Source organism: Anomaloglossus baeobatrachus, chromosome 6, assembly GCF_048569485.1.
Source record: "Anomaloglossus baeobatrachus isolate aAnoBae1 chromosome 6, aAnoBae1.hap1, whole genome shotgun sequence".
In the NCBI taxonomy this organism is placed as follows: Eukaryota; Metazoa; Chordata; class Amphibia; order Anura; family Aromobatidae; genus Anomaloglossus; species Anomaloglossus baeobatrachus.
The window spans coordinates 495,729,216-495,750,396 of NC_134358.1; the positions used below are offsets into that span (position 1 = coordinate 495,729,216).

At 41.8% G+C, this 21,181-nt stretch overlaps 1 protein-coding gene across 2 annotated transcripts in view; it reads right to left on the reverse strand.

Moving 5' to 3' along the window:
• Window positions 1-9,008: 9,008 nt before the first annotated feature.
• The window catches only part of PRKAG2 (protein kinase AMP-activated non-catalytic subunit gamma 2), a 479,771-nt gene continuing 467,598 nt past the window's right edge, over window positions 9,009-21,181 (reverse strand). For both annotated transcript variants that reach the window (XM_075315421.1, XM_075315422.1), the window contains 3 exons: window positions 19,214-19,360; window positions 13,903-13,996; window positions 9,009-10,394 (listed from right to left, as the gene is read on the reverse strand). In XM_075315421.1, coding sequence (XP_075171536.1) covers window positions 10,363-10,394; window positions 13,903-13,996; window positions 19,214-19,360 — 273 coding nt within the window. In that variant the 3' untranslated portion in view covers window positions 9,009-10,362. The remainder of the gene's footprint in view (window positions 10,395-13,902; window positions 13,997-19,213; window positions 19,361-21,181) is intronic.

The following is a 21,181-nucleotide window of genomic DNA, read 5'->3' on the forward strand; positions in this document are numbered from 1 at the left end:
ATGAGAAATGACAAAAACCAAGAAACTTCAAATTTCCTGCGTTTTACCTGCTTTTTAGGTGAAGAAAACATGCGTTTTGGACAAACAAAACGCATGCTTTTCTAACATTAAATTAATGGAATAATATGTCTCTTTACACACACACATAATCCGACAAATTATGATTTTATTGCTATTTTTGCATTAAATATTATAAAACCGCTATAATTTCATGAAATATGACTTTTTTCTTTATTAATTCACAATATATAAGTTTTGGTTTTTTTTCTCTTTTTTCATTCTGTTTGACTGTGTAAACTTTATTTAGCAGTGTCTTGATGTTCAAAACGCATCTGTCAATACCAATACGCAGGTGAAAAAGCATGTAAAAAGCGATGAAAACGCATTTAAAACGCGGTAAATACACATGCGTTTTTAGCGCTAAATTTCTGGAAAAGGCAACTTTGGTCAAATCAATTAAGGCAAAAACGTCCGTTTAGAACTGCAGGTAGGACGACGCAAAGTGCCGTCATAGCCTAATTATTAGGCAACTTCCTTTCCTTTGGCAAAATGGGTCAGAAGAGAGATTTGACGGGCTCTGAAAAGTCCAAAAATGTGCGATGTCTTGCAGAGGGATGCAGCAGTCTTGAAATTACCGAACTTTTGAAGCATGATCACCGAACAATCAAGCGTTTCATCACAAATAGCCAACAGGGTCGCAAGAAGCGTGTTGGGCAAAAAAGGCGCAAAATGCCCAAGAATTGAGGAAAATCAAGCGTCAAGCTGCCAAGATGCCATTTGCCACCAGCTTGGCCATATTTCAGAGCTGCAACGTTACTGGGGTATCAAAAAGCACAAGGTGTGCCATACTCAGGGACATGGCCAAGGTAAGGAAGGCTGAAAAACGACCACCTTTGAACAAGAAACATAAAATAAAACGTCAAAACTGGGCCAAGAAATATCTTAAGACTGATTTTTCAAAGGTTTTATGGACTGATGAAATGAGAGTGGCCCTTGATGGGCCAGATGGATGGGCCAGAGGCTGGATCAGTAAAGGGCAGAGAGCTCCACTCCGACTCAGACGCCAGCAAGGTGGAGGTGGGGTACTGGTATGGGCTGGTATCATCAAAGATGAACTTGTGAGAGCTTTTTGGGTTGAGGATGGAGTGAAGCTCAACTCCCAGACCTACTGCCAGTTTCTGGAAGACAACGTCTTCAAGCAGTGGTACAGAAAGAAGTCGGTATCGTTCAAGAAAAACATGATTTTCATGCAGGACAATGCTCCATCACATGCATCCAACTACTCCACAGTGTGGCTGGCCAGTAAAGGTCTAAAAGATGAAAAAATAATGACATGACCCCCTTGTTCACCTGATCTGAACCCCATAGAGAACCTGTGGTCCCTCATAAACTGTAAGATCTACAGGGAGGGAAAACAGTACACCTCTCGGAACAGTGTCTGGGAGGCTGTGGTGGCTGCTGCACGCAATGTTGATCGTAAACAGATCAAGCAACTGACAGAATCTATGGATGGTAGGCCGTTGAGTGTCATCATAAAGAAAGGTGGCTATATTGGTCGCTAATTTTTTGAGGTTTTGTTTTCGCATGTCAGATGTGTTTATTTCGAAATTTTGTGCAGTTATATTGGTTTACCTGGTGAAAATAAACAAGTGAGATGGGAATATATTTGTTTTTTATTAAATTGCCTAATAATTCTGTTACCCGCACAAACAGATATCCTCCTAAGATAGCCAAATCTAAAAAAAACCCACTCCAACTTCCAAAAATATTAAGCTTTGATGTTTGAGTCTTTTGGGTTGATTGAGAACATAGTTGTTCATCAATAATAAAAAAAATCCTCTAAAATACAACTTGCCTAATAGTTCTGCACACAGTGTCTTGTGAGCTCACAGTGATTACGGAACCAGGTAGCAGCCACCGATCTGATAAATTACCTATCTTTAAGAGTAGATTATCAACGTTTTCAACTTAGACATCTTTCATTATAACATTTATACAGTTGTGCCTGTAAATAGGATCATCAAAATTAATTAAAATGTTAAGTAAAGATGGGGTTTAAATACAGTGACGCCACATTGAGAAGACCACCAAACACTGGAAATCAGCAGTGCTTTAAAAGAACAAGCCTAGTAAATGGAATATGGTGGAGCTGTCAATATATCACATTAAATCTGGTGCTTTACAGCACTCTGACACCTAGCATTGTGCTAGATGATGTAAGGCTGCCTGCAGCTGCTATATATATATATATATATATATATATATATATATATATATTACAGGCCAAAAGTTTGGACACACCTCATTCAAAGAGTTTTCTTTATTTTCAGGACTCTGTGTGTGTATATATATATATATATACATATACACACACATACATACAGACCAAAAGTTTGGACACACCTTCTCATCTCTAGAATAACTATTAAGAGGAGACTTTGTGCAGCAGGTCTTCATGGTAAAATAGCTGCTAGGAAACCACTGCTAAGGACAAGCAACAAGCAGAAGAGGCTTGTTTGGGCTAAAGAACACAAGGAATGGACATTAGACCAGTGGATATCTGTGCTTTGGTCTGATGAGTCCACATTTGAGACCTTTGGATCCAATCACAGTGTCTTTGTAGAAAAGGTGAACGGATGGACTCTACATGGCTGGTTCCCACTGTGAAGCATGGAGGAGGAGGTGTGATGGTGTCAGGGAGCTTTGCTGGTGACACTGTTGGGGATTTATTCCAAATTGAAGGCATACTGAACCAGCATGCCTACCACAGCATCTTGCAGCAGCATGCTATTCCATCCGGTTCGCGTTTAGTTGGACCATCATTTATTGTTCAACAGGATAATGACCCCAAACTCACCTCCAGGATGTGTAAGGGCTATTTGACTAAGAAGGAGAGTGATGGGGTGCTACGTCAGCTGACCTGCCCTCCACAGTTACCAGACCTGAAACCAATCGAGATGGTTTGGGGTGAGCTGGACCACAGAGTGAAGGCAAAAGGGCGAACAAGTGCAAACCATTTCTGGGAACTCCTTCAAGACTGTTGGAAAACCATTTCCGGTGACTACGTCTTGAAGCTCATCAAGAGAATGAAAAGAGTGTGCAAAGCAATAATCAAAGCAAAAGGTGGCTACTTTGAAGAACCTAGAATATAAGACATATTTTTAGTTGTTTTACACTTTTTTAAGTATTTCATTCCACATGTTTTAATTCATAGTTTTGATGCCTTTAATGTGAATCTACAATTTTTAGTCCTGAAAATAAAGAAAACTCTGAACGAGAAGGTGTGTCCAAACTTTTGGTCTGTACTATATATATATATACACATACTCACACTACAGTTCATAATTTTGATGACACCCAGACAATTTGGTCTTTTCCATGAATAATCATACTTTTATTTATCAAATGAGTTGCATAATGAATAGAAAATATAGTCCAGACATTGACTAAGTTAGAAATAATTTTTCCTTGAAATAATTTTCTTCTTCAGACTTTGCTTTCGTCACAGAATGCTCCTTTGCAGCAATTACAGCTTTGCAGACCTTTGGCATTCTAGCTGTCAATTTGCTGCGGTAATCTGGAGATATTTCACTCCATGCTCCCCCCCCCCCCATTTGTATTGGCTTGATGGGCACTTTTTACATACCATACAGTCAAGCTGCTCCCACAATAGCGCAATAGGGTTTAGATCTGGTGACTGGGCTGCCACTCCATTACAGATAGAATACCAGCTGCCGGCTTCTTCCCTAAATAGTTCATGCATAATTTGAAGGTGTTCTTTGGGTCGTTGTCCTGTTGTAGGATGAGATTGTCTCCAATCAAGCGCTGTCCACAGGGTATGGCATGGCATTGCAAAATGGAGTGATAGCCTTCCTTATTCAAAATCCCTTTTACAGTGTACTAATCTCCCACTCTACCAGCACCAAAGCAACTCCAGACCATTACATTACCTCCACCATGCTTGACAAATGGCATCAGGCACTCTTCCAGCATCTTTTCAGTAGTTCTGCGTCTCACAAATGTTCTTCTGTGTGATTCCAAACACCTCAAACTTCAATTCTTTTGTCCATAACACTTTTTCCAATCTTCCTCTGTCCCATGTCTGTTTTTTTGCCCAAACTAATCTTTTCCTTTTATTACAGTCTCAGATATGGCTTTTTCTTTGCCACTTTGCCCTGAAGGCCAGCATCCTGGGGTCGTCTCTTCACTATAGACATTGACAATGGCATTTTGCGGGTACTATTTAATGAAGCTGCGAGTTGCAGACCTGTGAGACGTCGATTTCGCAAACTGGAGACTCTAGTGTACTTATCTTGTTGCTCAGTTGTGCAGTGGGGTGTCCCTCTTTTTCTACTCTGCTTAGAGCCTGTTTGTGCTCTCTTCTGAAGGGAGTAGTACACACTGTTGTAGGAAATCTTTAGTTACTTCGCCGTTTCTCACATAAAATCTCCTTCATTTCTAAGGACAAGAATGGACTGTCAAGTTTCACATGAAAGTTCTTTTTCTGGCTATTTTGAGAGTTTAATGGAACCAACAACTGTAATGCTCCAGATTCTCAACTAGCTTAAGGTACCGTCACACATAATGAGATCGCTAGCGAGATAGCAGCTAAGTCACAGTTTCGGTGACACATTAGCGATCTTGTTATGTGTAACTCCTACCAGCGATCAGGCCCCTGCTGTGAGATCTCTAGTCGTTGCAGAATGGTCCAGGCCATTTTCTTCAAAGGCGATGTCCTGCTGGGCAGACACATCGCTGTGTTTGACACTGTGTGACAAGAGTTCCAGTGACTGCTGAGATCGTTATACAGGTCGCTACTGTGACCTATATTGTTCCTGCATCGCTGGTAAGATCTGACTGTATGACATCTCACCTGCGACTTACCTGCGATCCCTATCAGGTCGCATCGTTTTCGGGATCACTGCTAAGTCGTTGTGTGTGACTGGGCCTTCAAAGGAAGGTTAGTTTTATAGCTTCTCTAATCAGCAAAATTGTTTTCAGCTGTACTAACATACCTGCACAATGGTTTCCAAGAGCTTTCTAAACATCAATTAGTCTTGAAACAGTTAGCAAACAATGTACCATTAGAACACTGGAGTGGTGGTTATTAGAAATGGGCCTATATAGATATTGCATGCAAAACCAGACGTTACACTACATTAACAATGTATAGAGTGTATTTGTTTAATATAATGTTAGCTTCCTTGGAAAAGAAAAAAAAAATACATTTCTTTCAAAAAATAAGGAAATATATAAGTGACCCTAAACTTTTGAACTGTAGTGTATATTGACAATCACAGTCACTATAAATTCCTAAATACATTTCATTAGCAAATCATTAGTTTTGTCTAGGGAGATAAAATTAAAATAGCGAAACAAGGGGGTGACTAAGAAAAACCTGCCCTAGAATGTTAGGACAGGAGCCTGTGGGCATGTGCAGTAAGAAGCACCAACCTGCTTATGTAGGAAGTTTTTTTTTTTTTTTTGGAGGAACCGTATGTCCGTACTTTTCATTGATACCAGAAAGAAAAAAAAAAAAAACTTGACACATCTCGGATTTTTGCACTAACCCCTTAAAGGGGTTGTCCACTACTAGAAAAATCCCCTTCTGATTCCATATTTGCCCCAGGTAAAATAATAAAAAACAATTAAAAAAAAAATCTATATTCACTTCCTTTGGCGGTGTCGGTACTATTGTTCCCGGGGCTCACACGAAGATGTGACGGCATGTGAGCCCTGGGAACAAGAGTTACGACACCGCTGGAGCAGCACGGGAGGAGAGTATAGGCTTTTATTTGTTTTACTTGGAGGAAATGTGGAATCAGAGGGTGTAGTCTTTGGCCTGGTCAATAAAGTGGTTGTCCACGACTAATTTTTCAAATCTGAAGTGTGACTTTATGTGGCAATAACTCTGGAATATATCCCAGTGGTTTTGATACTGTTTTTTTGTCACACATACTATGTTAATGGTATATTTAGGTTGCGATTTATACAAATATCTGATCATTGAAATTTCTTTTGCAATTTTCAAAATTTCAAACTGATCCAGATAAGTATTAACTTTGTGTGGCAAGACTAACATATACATTGTGCTGATTTAAAGCAGATATCTGTAGAAATGTTAATTTTGCTAGGCTGTTATGGTGGTTAAATAAATATAAAAAAAAAAATAATGTAGTAGCAATATTTCTACAAAGGACATTTACAAACAACAAAAACAAAAAAAATAATTTTTTGAGGTCTGTACCGTTTTGAAGTGACCTTGATGGAACCCCCCCCAAACCCCTCCTCATCTCAAAGTGATCGCTATTTATAAACAGCACAACATAAGCAAAACTAGTAAGTAGTTTAGTTAGGAACATTTAGGTGATACAAATATTTTTAACTTCTGCACAGGTCACTATAGTCGGCAGACTCCAAGGCCAGCCCAAAGCTCTGTTGCTCACCTAGATGCCGTAGGCACCATTAACGGCAGCATCTCTGGGGTTACATTGGGTTTTTTTTTTTCTCCCACTAACCTAACAAAAAAAAAACCCTAGGACCATCTAGTTCAGGGGTGGGCAATTAATTTTCCCATGGGGCCGCATGAGAAATTGGGTTTGGTTTAGAGGGCCAGACTAAAATAATTACCTCAGTTCTACCCAATATACTACATCACTACACCCCCTCCATATACTACACCTGTAATAAACTACACCACTACACCCCTATATACTACACCTGTATTATACTACACTCCCTCCATATACCTGTAATATAGTACACCCCCATATACACCTGTATTATACTCCACCACTATATAATACACCTCCGATACACTACATCACTACACCCCATATACTACACCTGTAATATAGTACACCCCCATACAGCACACCTGTAATATACTACACCTCCATATAGTACACCTGTAATATACTACATCACTACACCCCATATACTACACCTGTAATATAGTACACCTGTAATATACTACACCTCCATATAGCACACCTGTAATATACTACACCTCCATATAGCACACCTGTAATATACTACACCTCCATATAGCACAACTGTAATATACTACACCCCCATATGTCACAGCCTGCACCCCCATATCACACACACTACACCCCCATATGTCACACACCCTGCCCACATATCTCACCCTGCCTGTACCCCAACTTACCCCTCTCAAACACTCTGCACCCCTTCACATCCTTCTGTCAGTCTGCAGCCCTCATATGCCGCTCACCCTGCAACTCCATCTTCCCTCATATGCCGCTCACCCTGCAACTCCATCTTCCCTCATATGCCACTCACCCTGCAGCTCCATCTTCCCCCATATGCCCCTCACCCTGCAGCTCCATCTTCCCTCATATGCCCCTCACCCTGCAGCCCCCTTTCCCCTCATGTCCCCTCTTTTCTCATTACCAGTCATCATGTATCCACACTTTTGAAATGACACACGCAGCGCAGTACTGACAACGTCAGAGCGCGCGTGTGTCACTGACAATTAGTGCCGGCAGGGAACAGAGGAAAGACTCCTGCGTTCCGCTGCCTGCACTGACTGTGCGGCGGACCTGCATAGGATCTCTCCCTGCTCAGCACGCTGCAGCCCGGCTCCACTGCACCGGCTGAAGACGGGCGGGCCGGTCACAGAGAGCAGGCGGGCCGGATGTGGCCCGCGGGCCGCCCCTTGCCCAGGTCTGATCTAGTTCAACCTTCCTCCACCAGGTATATATTAAAAGTGAACAGGTGCAATATCCACCCTTAACCACAAGCAGTTCTGGGTGCAAATTTCTAATCCCAACATCTAATAGCATACAAAGGATCTTTAGAAAAAGTATTCCAAATGATATGCTAATGAGCACAGGGACTAGTCACAAGGGCGTTAGGTTCCTGCGCTCATTCCACCCTCTTAGCACGGCCACAGGGGCATGCAATTCACTGCCCATGTCTGATGTGGTGACAAGACCGCTAAGCAATCTGGTAGTGCTCATGAACAGATGTCCCCAACACTTCCAGTCACGCGCACTAGACTTCTCTGAAGCCAGGATGCTTACACCTGGCTTCATAGTGTGCATGATTGGAAGTGCAGTGTCTTCTGATCATGCACACTACCCGGCGTCTGATGCGGTGACAACGGACACAGGTAGACACGTCACCGCTGAGGAAGCTAGGCAGTGGGCATGTTAACATGCTAAAAGGGCAGATTAATTGGGGGGATATAACACCCTTGCAACTAGTCCCTGCTCTCATTAGCATATCATAAAGGATCTTTAGAACTACTGCTAGTGGTTCTGGGTGCATATTGCACCTGACAAAACCCTTATTAAAGGGAACCTAATAGACCATGGTCTGTGCCAAATAGTGACTGATGCTGCCGGGTATCCACTCTAGTGTGCAGCGGCTGCTTTTTCACCCATCGGGGGAATGCAGATCACTTATAGCCAAGGCCGGTTTCACATTGGCGTCGTTTTGTCGGAAACTGAATCCAGCACAGTTCATTTATTTACAGTGGAAGGGCGATACCATGCGTTTGTGTGTGTCATACACAACCGCATGTGTCCACATGGTGTCGCGCTTCCACTGTAAATAAAAGAATGATACTGCATCTGTGCTGGATTCAGTTTCCGACAAAACGACGCAAATGTGAAACCGGCCTAAAAAGATCCGTTTTAAGTCGTATTCGTGGTCACGAAGTAGGGCTAATACAAGTCTGTAGATCCATGAAAAACACAGGATGGCAACAATGAGCAGTCTGGATCCTGTTGGAGATTAACATTGCACAGCATAGGAGAAGCTTGGTCATTTATTTATCCATATATGAAAACCACTGATGAAACACTTATAGTAAAAAAAAAAAAAATTGCAAATTGACCAAATGCTGATGAAACTCTTGGAGTATGAACACACGGACGTCTGAATGAGGCCTTCGAAAATGAAAAACACCAGTGACATGCAACATGCTTTTTAGGCAACAGTGGGTGCAAAGAGGATACACATCGAGATTACAATAAAGATTTCATTTTTATATATATATTTATTGCCCTGTGTAAATAATGTGCACCTTCCATAACTTCATCATCTGCAAACTGAATGATCGTCACCTTCCTCCTCGGTGACAGTAAATATACACTCACTCTTTGCCAACCCATCAGAAGACAAAAAATAATATATATCAATCTTACAAAACATTATTTTACACTTTACACAAAATCTGTGTATATAGGGTCTCTCGCACTTCTTCCCAACCCCCCTCGAGAACAACTTATATACATTACAGTACAGAATAGCAGTTTTTGTAGGTAAAGCTGCAAGATAAATCGGAGACTCACCAACGAGCCACAACAACGATAAACAACGTGCACTCGCTTTAAACAATCAACCGTTTATTGATAGGGTGAAATCATATTTTTGGATTCACCGTTTTGGTGCAATTTTTTTTATTTTTATTTTTTTTTTAAATTGTATGTAAAAAATAAATAAACGTATACTTTTTGTTCAGTGTCTCGTACATCTGTGGGACATTAAACTAGTAGAAAGGACATCACTGCGGGATGGACGCGGCATCGTATCTACACAGCCATGATGGGATGCGGAGATTCAGTCAACGAGGGTACAGTCTAGATATTTTTGTCTTCGGACGAGCAGGGAAAAAACTGAACACAGCTGGGCAGTCTACACTTATATTGCTGCAGCCCGGACACAAAGTAGGAAAACATTCTTTATGGTCCTACAGGCATTTGGGAACTTTGCTCCCCCCCCTCCCACACACACTTAAGCATGTATTTGACTCCCATAGGAACCTGCGCTTGTAGACGGGCAGCAATGTGACAGGGGAGAGGGTGGTAACTGCTTTTGGTGCTAGGGTGGTCTTTGGCACCTTGCTCCAAGTATCTCCGACAGTCACTGGTTTACAATTCTCGTTGACGTTCACATTCATTACAGAGTTTAACTTTTACACCACCACATCCATCGCATTCAAGGGAGGTTTCGGCATTATATATACACTGCACACTAGCCTAGGACCATGCCTTAGCATCAAACGCCTGAAAAACTTGTAGGTCAAGAGCAGGTAGAGACGTCCATCTTGATATGTCAAAAAAAAAAAAAAAAAAAAAAAAAAATAACCAGGCAACAACCGAACATTCTGCTGTATGACCATCGACAGCTTCCTGACAGCACAGCAGTAAGAAATGGCTACAAAGGAAGCCATCGAGCCGCGCCATTACTCTCCGTCACTTTACACTTTCCCCATATGAAGCTTCTGCCCATTTGTTGTAGTCAGTATTTCCAAGGCGAAAGTTTGACACAAACGTCATTCAAGGTTTTTTTTTTTGTCTTGAGAAAATGTGATGATGGGTTATGGGTGGATCAGTCCGCTTCACTTTCCTTCCTTTTGGCACCTACAGAAGAAAAAAGAAAAAAAAAATCAAATTAAAAGAATTTAGCGCAGTTATTTTATCAACTATTAATCCAGAAAAAAAAACCAAAAAAACAAAACCCCTAAACCCACAACGTTGAATTTCCCAAAACAGGAAAAAAAAAAAATATAAAAAACTATTAATAAATGAAGTGTCAGCAGCACCACTGACCCTTCTTTCTGAGCAGTCTCAAATATTTTCACAGTGAAAAAAGCGCCCCATTAATAAAATTTCCACTGGGACCTTCCACGTGGTGGACTATACCCCAAAATCGTCCACATGAGGCTGTAAAAGTGCCCAGTCACCCATCAACCAAGTAGGAGAGTTGGAAGAAGTCTACCCCAATAGATTCTCCTCCTTTGCCACTAATGTTGCAATGGAGGCAGACCGTGTGGTCCAAGAGGTCTTCACCCATTAGGCTACTTTCACACATCCGTTTTTTGCTCTGCGGCACAATACGGCGCTCTGCAGAAAAACCGCAACCGTTTTTTTTTGCCGCCGGTTGCTTTTTTTTGCATAGACTTACATTAGTGCCGTATTGTGCCGCATGGGCTTGCGTTTGGTCCGGTTTTTGCCGCATGCGGCGCATTTTTAATGCATGCCTATGGACGCCGGATGCGGCGCGATGCGGGAAAAGACGCATCCGGCCGCCGCATGTGGTTTCTTCCACTGCACATGCTCAGTAGCGTGCCGCAACTGGAAACAAACGGACGGGCCGCATGTAAAAACTTATGCAAAGGATGCGGTGTTTTCGCTGCATCCGTTGCATAGGTTTCACAGCCGGATTGAGCCGCACTGCTCAAACCGGATGTGTGAAAGTAGCCTTAGGGGGAAAACCAAAACCAGACTCCAGATTCATCATGGGTTTTTCCACCCTGGTCTTGATAAGGTGGCAGGTGCTTGATTCGTTAAGAGACACAAAGCCAGTGCAACTTTTGAAACAGTTTTCTGCTGGAACTCAGCTTTGAAGAATTGGGGCCGCAGTGTTTACATGGGCGGCCTCTATGGTTCACAACACCCTTGTTCTCTATTAGACGATCCTAACAGAGCGGCAGCACATCTATATTGCAAAACAACCTCCTCTAACGAACTATGTACAGGTTACATCTCAAAACAGATACTAGGGAGATACAAGGTCTCTAATAAGAAGCTATCCGCAGAATTCTGAATACAGCTCTGGATTAGTGGTTATCACTAGGAAAGTTGAATTCTGCCAACACTCCCCGTTATGCATTTAATGTGTGGAAAACAATTTAATAAAGTCATACTTTGTACATAGTTCAAAAGAACTTATTTTTTTGCCCTCCCTTAGTTCCAAGGGTCATAAATGCATTTATGTTTAGATCAACATAGCTGTATGAGTGTTTTGGGTTTTTTTTTTCTCCCTTGCAGGACTGGTGGGGGGGTGGATTTCAAGTGCGTTGAAGTTGGAGAAGAAGAAGAAGAAAAAAAAAAAAAAAAAAAGTGAGAGAGTGTGAAACAAGAAATAAAAAAATGAAATAAAAAAATAAAATAAATAATAATATTATTGACCTGGCAGTATGATTCCCCAGTTCTGTACAGACAGTAAAAAATGCATATACTGGGATTTCATTTTATATATTTTTTTTAAATTAAAAGGTGAGGAGGAAAAAAAAAATAAAAAAAAAAATAAATGATGAGGTAGGGGCATGGCCTTTGCTGTACATGCACGTAAAAGGGGTTAATATATTACAATTTTGAGTATTTATGTTATATCTTGAGAAATTCACTTTTCTCCTCCTGACCCGATCTTTCGTTCATAATTTGTGGGTAAAGTTTGTATTGAGTGAAGACAGATTTTTCCATTACTGAGATAGGAGATGACAGTTGGTCCTTATGAAGTTCTATGAAGATTGCTCCCCAATTTCAAAAGATTAACTGTCACCTCCAGCTCCTCCCTCCATAGAAAATTAAGGGCACAAACTGTCATCTATCTCTGTACCATGAGAATTTGTCTTCACTGAATATAACTTTCACTCTTGAGAATGAACGATCAGTCCGGGAGGAGAAAGATGCAGATTCCTCACTTAAGAAATTATCGCAACATGGCTTATTTTCATGTGTACTATGGAATTCGAAAATAGAACTTAAAATTACAGCTCTTGTACATCACAGCTTGTGATCAATTGATATGTAATTTCCATCAAAGGCTAGCAAATCTGCAATGGAGTGTGTAACTCGGCAGTATGCTAGCATGAATGTTCTCTTTTCCAGTGTGAGATGTGTGGGCCGGCCTACTGTACATAGGATTCTGCCTGCCAAGGTTTTTATGCAATTTAATAAAAGGTTGAAGTTTTTCTTGTTTTATTTTTTTTCCCAAATTGGCTTAGTGATCTCATTTGTTAGACATGGCTGAAAAATGTCCAGGGTCTCATCCCCTTTTCCTCCAGAATAAGCTTATGTTAAAATAGTATCAGAGTCCTGGAAAACAACAAAGTTGCTAATGGCCTATACTTTCGTTAGGAAAACAAAACCATATTGGTGGGAGTCCAACACCCACCACAGCCCCTCTATAGCGGAGGGGATGGAGCACCTCCTATGCCAGTCATTATTTTCACGGCATGGCTGTGTACAAACTGTAGTGGCCGGGTCCAGTACTGCGGCTCTCGGCAGCACAGCCCCAATCAAGAAAAAAAGGACCAAGCTGCAATTCCAGGTACAGCCACTACCAGATGGCTGGCAGTGTTACTGTAAACAATGAGGAGGAAGCTGCACTCACAGCCCCTTCATTCACTTGATTTGGGGTCTTAGGCCTAAGACACACAGTATGAAAATCTGACCTAGTGGAATGCGATAAAACATTGCATTCCACTCGGACCAATATTAGCCTGTGTGTCAGCACCCATGAGCTATTAATTTCTCAGCCCTAATAGGACCGAGAAAACAATCACAGCATGCTGCAATTGTAATGTGAGACTCTCTCTCGCACCCATTCAAGTGTATGGGGCAAGAGAAAGATCGCACTGCACTCGCGGTACACCGCGAGTGCAGTGCGAGAATGGCAATAGCCGGCTACGGAGGAGAGAGGGAGATAAATCCCTCCCTCCCCTCCTCAGTGCCAGCCCACCCCCTGCAGCTGAGGTCCGATCGCATAGTCTGACCTCAGTCACAGTGACACTCGCATGATACTCGGCTCCAGCTGTGCTGCCAACGCGAGCCGAGTGTCATGAGAGGTTTGCATTAGTCCCAGTGTGACCTAACCCTTGGTGATGGTCTAGTTCCTAAAAAAAAAAAAAAAAAAAAAAAAACACAACACACACACACACACACAACACCCCACACATCCTGCTTTTCCTGGTTTGCACCAAAATTGTCAAATCTAAAAAAAAAAAAATGGCAAAAATCTGGCACAGGAGGTTTAGAGTTTTCCACTGCAGTTTGTCGCTCTAATGAAGTCTGTGCCATTTCCTTGAAATTGAGAACATGACCGTTGTGATAATGGTGGTGTAATGATTGAGATATCACCCACCTGCAGGAGACAGCACCAGCGCTTGTAGGATATCGGAGAGCGAGATAATGCCGACAATGCTATGCGCCTCATTCACAACTACCAGCCTGTGTACCTAAGAGAAGTCAGGACAACGTATTACACGGGTACAAACACCGGCAATGACATTACATGTTAGAAGAAGCTGTATTTATATACTGCACAAGACATCAATTATTATACGAGATACCTTAATTTTTAAACCATTCCCCAATAACACCGGCTTTAGCACCTCTATCACGGTCCTGGCAGTTGCACTTTTTGCATTCTTGTTCGGCACAGAAGGAGCTTTCTCTCCCATTCTTGTACTGGCACAATGACTTCTATCTGGCTCTTTCCATAACTAAGACACTGTTGATGTCAAAAGTATGTACTGGCTGTGACACTCTGGCTTATTTAAAGGGGTATTCCATCTCCAAAATTATATCCAAATATATGTAGTAGGAATAATAAGAATAAATAATCATTATTAGTTACCTCCCTTTTGAAATAGAATTCTTCTCTTACCTCATGTGCAGGGTATTGCAGCTTAGGTATCCATGGTTACAATCACAAGCAACTAAATGACTTAACTGCCACAATATGAGTGGACATAACGATTGACATCTATGCTGCAATGCCCTGCACATGAGGTAACAGACATAGCTATATCAGAAGAACTATATTGTATTTTAAAATTGGAGGCATTTGCGAATATCAGGCTTACTACATATTGGGATAGGATCTTTGAGATGAGAATAACCCTTTAACCAGGTCAATGAGATTGTTAGCCAGGCCCTTCACCAGTTGAAACACTGCCATTCTCCATCTGTGCATTACCTTAGACAGTGAAGGAGGCTGGCTGAGCCATTTCCATGAGACAGCCAGACACTTACACCTTCATACACAGCAATAACATACCGACCAAAAAAAAAAAAAAAAAAAAAAATGTATGCTGCTGTTTATAGCACGAAATAAGTGGAGGAGCCGGGATTCAGGACTTACTTGCCATCTGGTAAAATGTTCCATATTTGATAACACAAGTTGTATATATCAGATCAGTGGGGGAAGCCGGAGGTCTGCCCTATTTTAAAAGGAAATTCTACTAAATTGTAAAAGGTCTTGGAAGCCCCCCTTTAATGACATGACCTATTTTAGTTTTCAGGTTTTTTTTTTTTTTTTTTTTTTTTAATACAGCCCTATTTCAAAAGCCATTACTTAGTGTTCCACTAAGGCCGCTTTCACACATCCGGTTTTAGCAGTGCGACTAAATCCGACTCTAAAACCTATGCAACGGATGCGGCGAAAAAAACCCCGCATCCTTTGCATAAGTTTTTACATGCGGCCTGTCAGTTTGTCTGTTGCGGCACGCTACTGAGCATGCGCAGTGCAAAAAAACCCCGCATGCGGTGGCCGGATACGATTTTTGCCACATCCGGCGTCCATATGCATGCATTGGAAAAAAGCGCCGCATTGGCCGGATGCGTCGCAATGCGGTTTTTTTCGCCGGACAAAAAAACGTGCCAGGCAACGTTCCATCCGGCCGCCGCATGGGCTAAATATGCCGCATCCGGCAAAAACCGGACCGAACGCAAGGCCATGCGGCACAATCCGGCACTAATGAAAGTCTATGATGAAAAAAACGCAACCGGCGGCAAAAAAACCCCCAAAAAACGGTTGCGTTTTTTCTGCAAAGAGGCGGATTATGCGCACAGCAAAAACCAGATGTGTGAAAGCCAAAATGTCAGGAGTTGTCTTCTGCAGAACTAGAGTGTGTATAATACAGCTCTGGCAAAAATAAAGAGACCACTGCACAGTCTTCTAAAAATCAGCTTCTCTACATGTCTATTCCAGCGTCAGGTGAATTCCAACCACAGCACATCTCATCCTACTGCCAGGACGGGCATATCATCACCCAAAAACAGTGTGAATGACTGGTGGAAAGCATGCCAAGATGCATGAGAGCTGGGATTAAAAATCATGGTTATTCCAAAAAAATATTGATTTCTGATCTCTTCCAGAGTTAAAACATTAGAATTGTGGTTTGTAAAGGATTATGAACTGGTTCTTTTCTGAAAGCACTGCATTTTTGACCATTTCTCATTTTCAGAAAATCAATGTATGTATGTACAGTTAGGTCCAGAAATATTTGGACAGTGACACAATTTTCGCGAGTTGGGCTCTGCATGCCACCACATTGGATTTGAAATGAAACCTCTACAACAGAATTCAAGTGCAGATTGTAACGTTTAATTTGAAGGTTTGAACAAAAATATCTGATAGAAATTGTAGGAATTGTACACATTTCTTTACAAACACTCCACATTTTAGGAGGTCAAAAGTAATTGGACAAATAAACCAAACCCAAACAAAACATTTTTATTTTCAATATTTTGTTGCGAATCCTTTGGAGGCAATCACTGCCTTAAGTCTGGAACCCATGGACATCACCAAACTCTGGGTTTCCTCCTTCTTAATGCTTTGCCAGGCCTTTACAGCCGCAGCCTTCAGGTCTTGCTTGTTTGTGGGTCTTTCCGTATTAAGTCTGGATTTGAGCAAGTGAAATGTATGCTCAATTGGGTTAAGATCTGGTGATTGACTTGGCCATTGCAGAATGTTCCACTTTTTTGCACTCATGAACTCCTGGGTAGCTTTGGCTGTATGCTTGGGGTCATTGTCCATCTGTACTATGAAGCACCGTCCGATCAACTTTGCGGCATTTGGCTGAATCTGGGCTGAAAGTATATCCCGGTACACTTCAGAATTCATCCGGCTACTCTTGTCTGCTGTTATGTCATCAATAAACACAAGTGACCCAGTGCCATTGAAAGCCATGCATGCCCATGCCATCACGTTGCCTCCACCATGTTTTACAGAGGATGTGGTGTGCCTTGGATCATGTGCCGTTCCCTTTCTTCTCCAAACTTTTTTCTTCCCATCATTCTGGTACAGGTTGATCTTTGTCTCATCTGTCCATAGAATACTTTTCCAGAACTGAGCTGGCTTCATGAGGTGTTTTTCAGCAAATTTAACTCTGGCCTGTCTATTTTTGGAATTGATGAATGGTTTGCATCTAGATGTGAACCCTTTGTATTTACTTTCATGGAGTCTTCTCTTTACTGTTGACTTAGAGACAGATACACCTACTTCACTGAGAGTGTTCTGGACTTCAGTTGATGTTGTGAACGGGTTCTTCTTCACCAAAGAAAGTATGCGGCGATCATCCACCACTGTTGTCATCCGTGGACGCCCAGGCCTTTTTGAGTTCCCAAGCTCACCAGTCAATTCCTTTTTTCTCAGAATGTACCCGACTGTTGATTTTGCTACTCCAAGCATGTCTGCTATCTCTCTGATGGATTTTTTCTTTTTTTTCAGCCTCAGGATGTTCTGCTTCACCTCAATTGAGAGTTCCTTAGACCGCATGTTGTCTGGTCACAGCAACAGCTTCCAAATGCAAAACCACACACCTGTAATCAACCCCAGACCTTTCAACTACTTCATTGATTACAGGTTAACGAGGGAGACGCGTTCAGAGTTAATTGCAGCCCTTAGAGTCCCTTGTCCAATTACTTTTGGTCCCTTGAAAAAGAGGAGGCTATGCATTACAGAGCTAGGATTCCTAAACCCTTTCTCCGATTTGGATGTGAAAATGTGAAAACGCTCATATTGCAGCTGTGAGTGTGCACTTTCAGCCCATATTATATATCTATATCTATATCTATATATCTATATCTATATATCTATATCTATATCTATATCTATATATATATATATAAATAGATAATTGTATTTCTGAACATGTTTTTGTAAACAGCTAAAATAACAAAACTTTTGTCACTGTCCAAATGTGTCTGTCCGCGCGTCCATCCGCCCGTCCGCCCGTCCGTATATACATCTATCCCCAAAGGAATTGTTTGGGGGTGCACATAATGTAACTAAAGATTTTTGTAACTAAAGATATTTTTTATTAAGTTATCTGCATTGTGGAGAAAGTTTGTTAGCCGTGCTGCTTGTTTCGTATCCACATAAAGTCCAATATGTGGTATTCGGGTGTCTGTGTGATTTCATTGTCAGTACATTTCAAAGTTAATCTACTTCTTCAGGAGCCACAATAATGGATCTCCGTAGAAGTTTAAGCACAGACAATAGAACTGCACAGCACCCCGATATCACATATTGGACTTTTTTTTGTCATCAGGTTAAACTTTTATTAAAAATATAGAACCGTATTTCCCCATGAGAACAGTATGGAGAACAGAGTAAAACCATCTTCAGTCACAAAGTATATTGGACCTTGTACCGTGGATACGAAAACCAGCAGCGCAGATCACACGGTTTCTCCACTATATTGCAACCCCATTGGAGCCTCCAACCTGTTGGGGACGCAGCAGCTGGAACATCTTTAATCAAAGGCTTTTCTGGTGTTGTGGCCACAATCCCACAAGGTGAGCAGCATCACTTTCTCAGTATAATTACTATAGTAATTACTGGTTTATCCAATAAAACCCTTGAATTCTCCCCCAGTTTATTCAATAATGTTCTTTGATAAAAGACATGAAGGCATCTATAGGATCCCACACCTATCTCCGGCTCGGAGAGGCAGCAGCCCATGCACCAACTCTCCATTCATTGCTGGGGGAGTTTTGGATACAGCCAAGAGTATGTGCTTTGCTGAATTAGAACGCCTACAGCAATGAATGGAGAAAGTTGGCACAAGCACCGTTACCTCTCCACTCATTGATGGTTTTATACTTGCTTGAATGGTGGGAGAATCAGAACCTACACTACAGAGAATCTGAGGTCACACACCCGTCAGATAATATGGCATGGTAGGGTATGGTTGTGACCAATAGGCTGTTGTACACATGTAGCGCACCATGCCTGCCATCACTGGCACGTTATCAAGCCATATCCATGAGTGGACTGTGTGTGAGTGATTGTTCATCAGTATGTTGTGCCTGTGTTTCCTTCACCTCTCACCATTAGGGCCGGTCTGAATCCTGCAGTATATTGTTACTGTGACCAGATATTGGCAAGTATGGCTGTTTTTTATATGAAAGCCTGTGGATAGTCCTTTGATGTCGGTCATGAGAAAACCACATTAGTTTTGTGTGTGTGTGTGTGTGTGTGTGTGTGTGTGTGTGGGGGAGGGGTATTACACATGTATTGGCACCCTATCATTTATGCTGTTCACTGTGCAGTATGATAAACGGGCTTGCTTTTAACAGAGCTGTGTGATGCTTTTTTCCCCCATTTACATATTTGGTGATAATTTCCCCATTAACCCCATGAGTATAAGAGATGAACTGCTTACCTCCGCTTTGACTATTCGGTCCACAATAGTCTCCAGTGTTTCTAGCTTATTGCATTTCACGACCCCTTCGAAATACTGTGAGCGGTGTTCCAGCGCCTGCGTCACCGTGATGTCTAAGTTGTTATAGGTTTTCTCAGCAGCAAGGTTCTGAAAATGAATTATGCCTCTGTCAATTAAAAGTACGGATAATTATAAGGAGATGACGGTAGAAAAGAGCCCATTGTGCATAAAACCTATGACCCAGTGGGACACCCACCAAACACGGATCCCCTGTAGTCCTATACATTACACACCAAGCTAAGCCCCCTTTAATTAGTGAGAGTCACTGTAAGAATAATGTGCAATTTGGTCTCTGGAGAACCTACAACAATCGGTGCTGCCAATGGAAAAACACAGATATTTTAATGGCACCATGTTAGTCTTCATTTAGCCTCTGAGAAACCAAGGAAAAAATTGTGAAAACATACCCTGCTGTAACTAAATAAAAGCATAGTGCATATAAACATAGGGTACTTAGTAAACACTGTTTTTGATCAAAAAAAGCATAAAGCTATCCCACCAACGCCAAGGTGTACCCAGTTGGGATAGTACCTACACTCTCTAATATTAAAACCTTACCATGGGTCTAAGATAGGCCTCAATGTGGCTAAGGGCTGAGAGCGACCGGGTCCCAACAGGACACACACAGTCAGGGGGATTCACAGAATGAAATGTCCAGCTCGCTGAGAAGGGGGCCACTCCCTGTTTGTACTGAATACAAAAAACTACATAAAAACAAAAAAGTGAGCCGGAGTATGAGATGGTATACATGTTTTCACAATTTTTTCCTTGGTTTCTCTTTGTCTCATGGCCAGTGTGAACATGGTCTCATAAGTTCCATGTATACCATCTCATACTCTGGCTCACATTTTTGTTTTTATGTAGTTTTTTTGTATTCAGTACAAACCGGGAGTGGCCCCCTTCTCAGCGAGCTGGACATTTCATTCTGTGAATCCCCCTGACTGTGTGTGTCCTGTTGGGACCCGGTCGCTCTCAGCCCTTAGCCACATTGAGGCCTATTTTAGACCCATGGTAAGGTTTTAATATTAGAGAGTGTAGGTACTATCCCAACTGGGTACACCTTGACGTTTGGTGGGATAGCTTTATGCTTTTTTTGATCAAAAACAGCGTTTACTAAGTACCCTATGTTTATATGCACTATGCTTTTATTTAGTTACAGCAGGGTATGTTTTCACAATTTTTTCCTTGGTTTCTCTTTGTCTCATGGCCAGTGTGAACATGAGCTCACAAGCTCCATGTATGCCATCTCATACTCCGGCTCACTTTTTTGTTTTTATTCATTTAGCCTCTGGTAGCAATCCTGGGACTTTGTATGTTTATTCTGGCCACACTCCTTCCACACCAGGAGGAGATTGGGCCAGCCACGTCTACTGATCGCTACCAGGACCTGTACACGATAGGCGTCAGAAGCCACATCACCGGCCCTGCTCTCCTCACAACGTGCAAGCGAGCAGACCAGGAATATCCCCTTTAACCAGCTGCTACTGGGCACCATTAAAGATTACCGTTGATCTCTGGGGGTTTATCCTCCCCATCCCTCAATCCTCCCCATCCCTCAATCCCTTGTAACCAAATATAGCTGTCCAAAAATCGACAACCCCTTCAAAAAGGTGGTCAGCTAAAAATGGACTATAACCAGATGTGACAATAAACTACTGTAAAATAGCAGAAAATACAAAGCGCCCAGTATATTACAGGCATTAACCGTCTGATTGGCGACAGTCAGCAGCATTCACCAGATGTATCTACGGAGTTCACAAGGAGATTATTCTATATTAACTCTTAATTTTCAAACATCTAGTAATTTTGACACCATGATAACGTGTAGTGCGAGGTGTGAAATCTCTCCAAAAACCGTAGGCCCATTACCTGCAAACCTCAGACCAAAGAAATTAAATGAATGCAGCT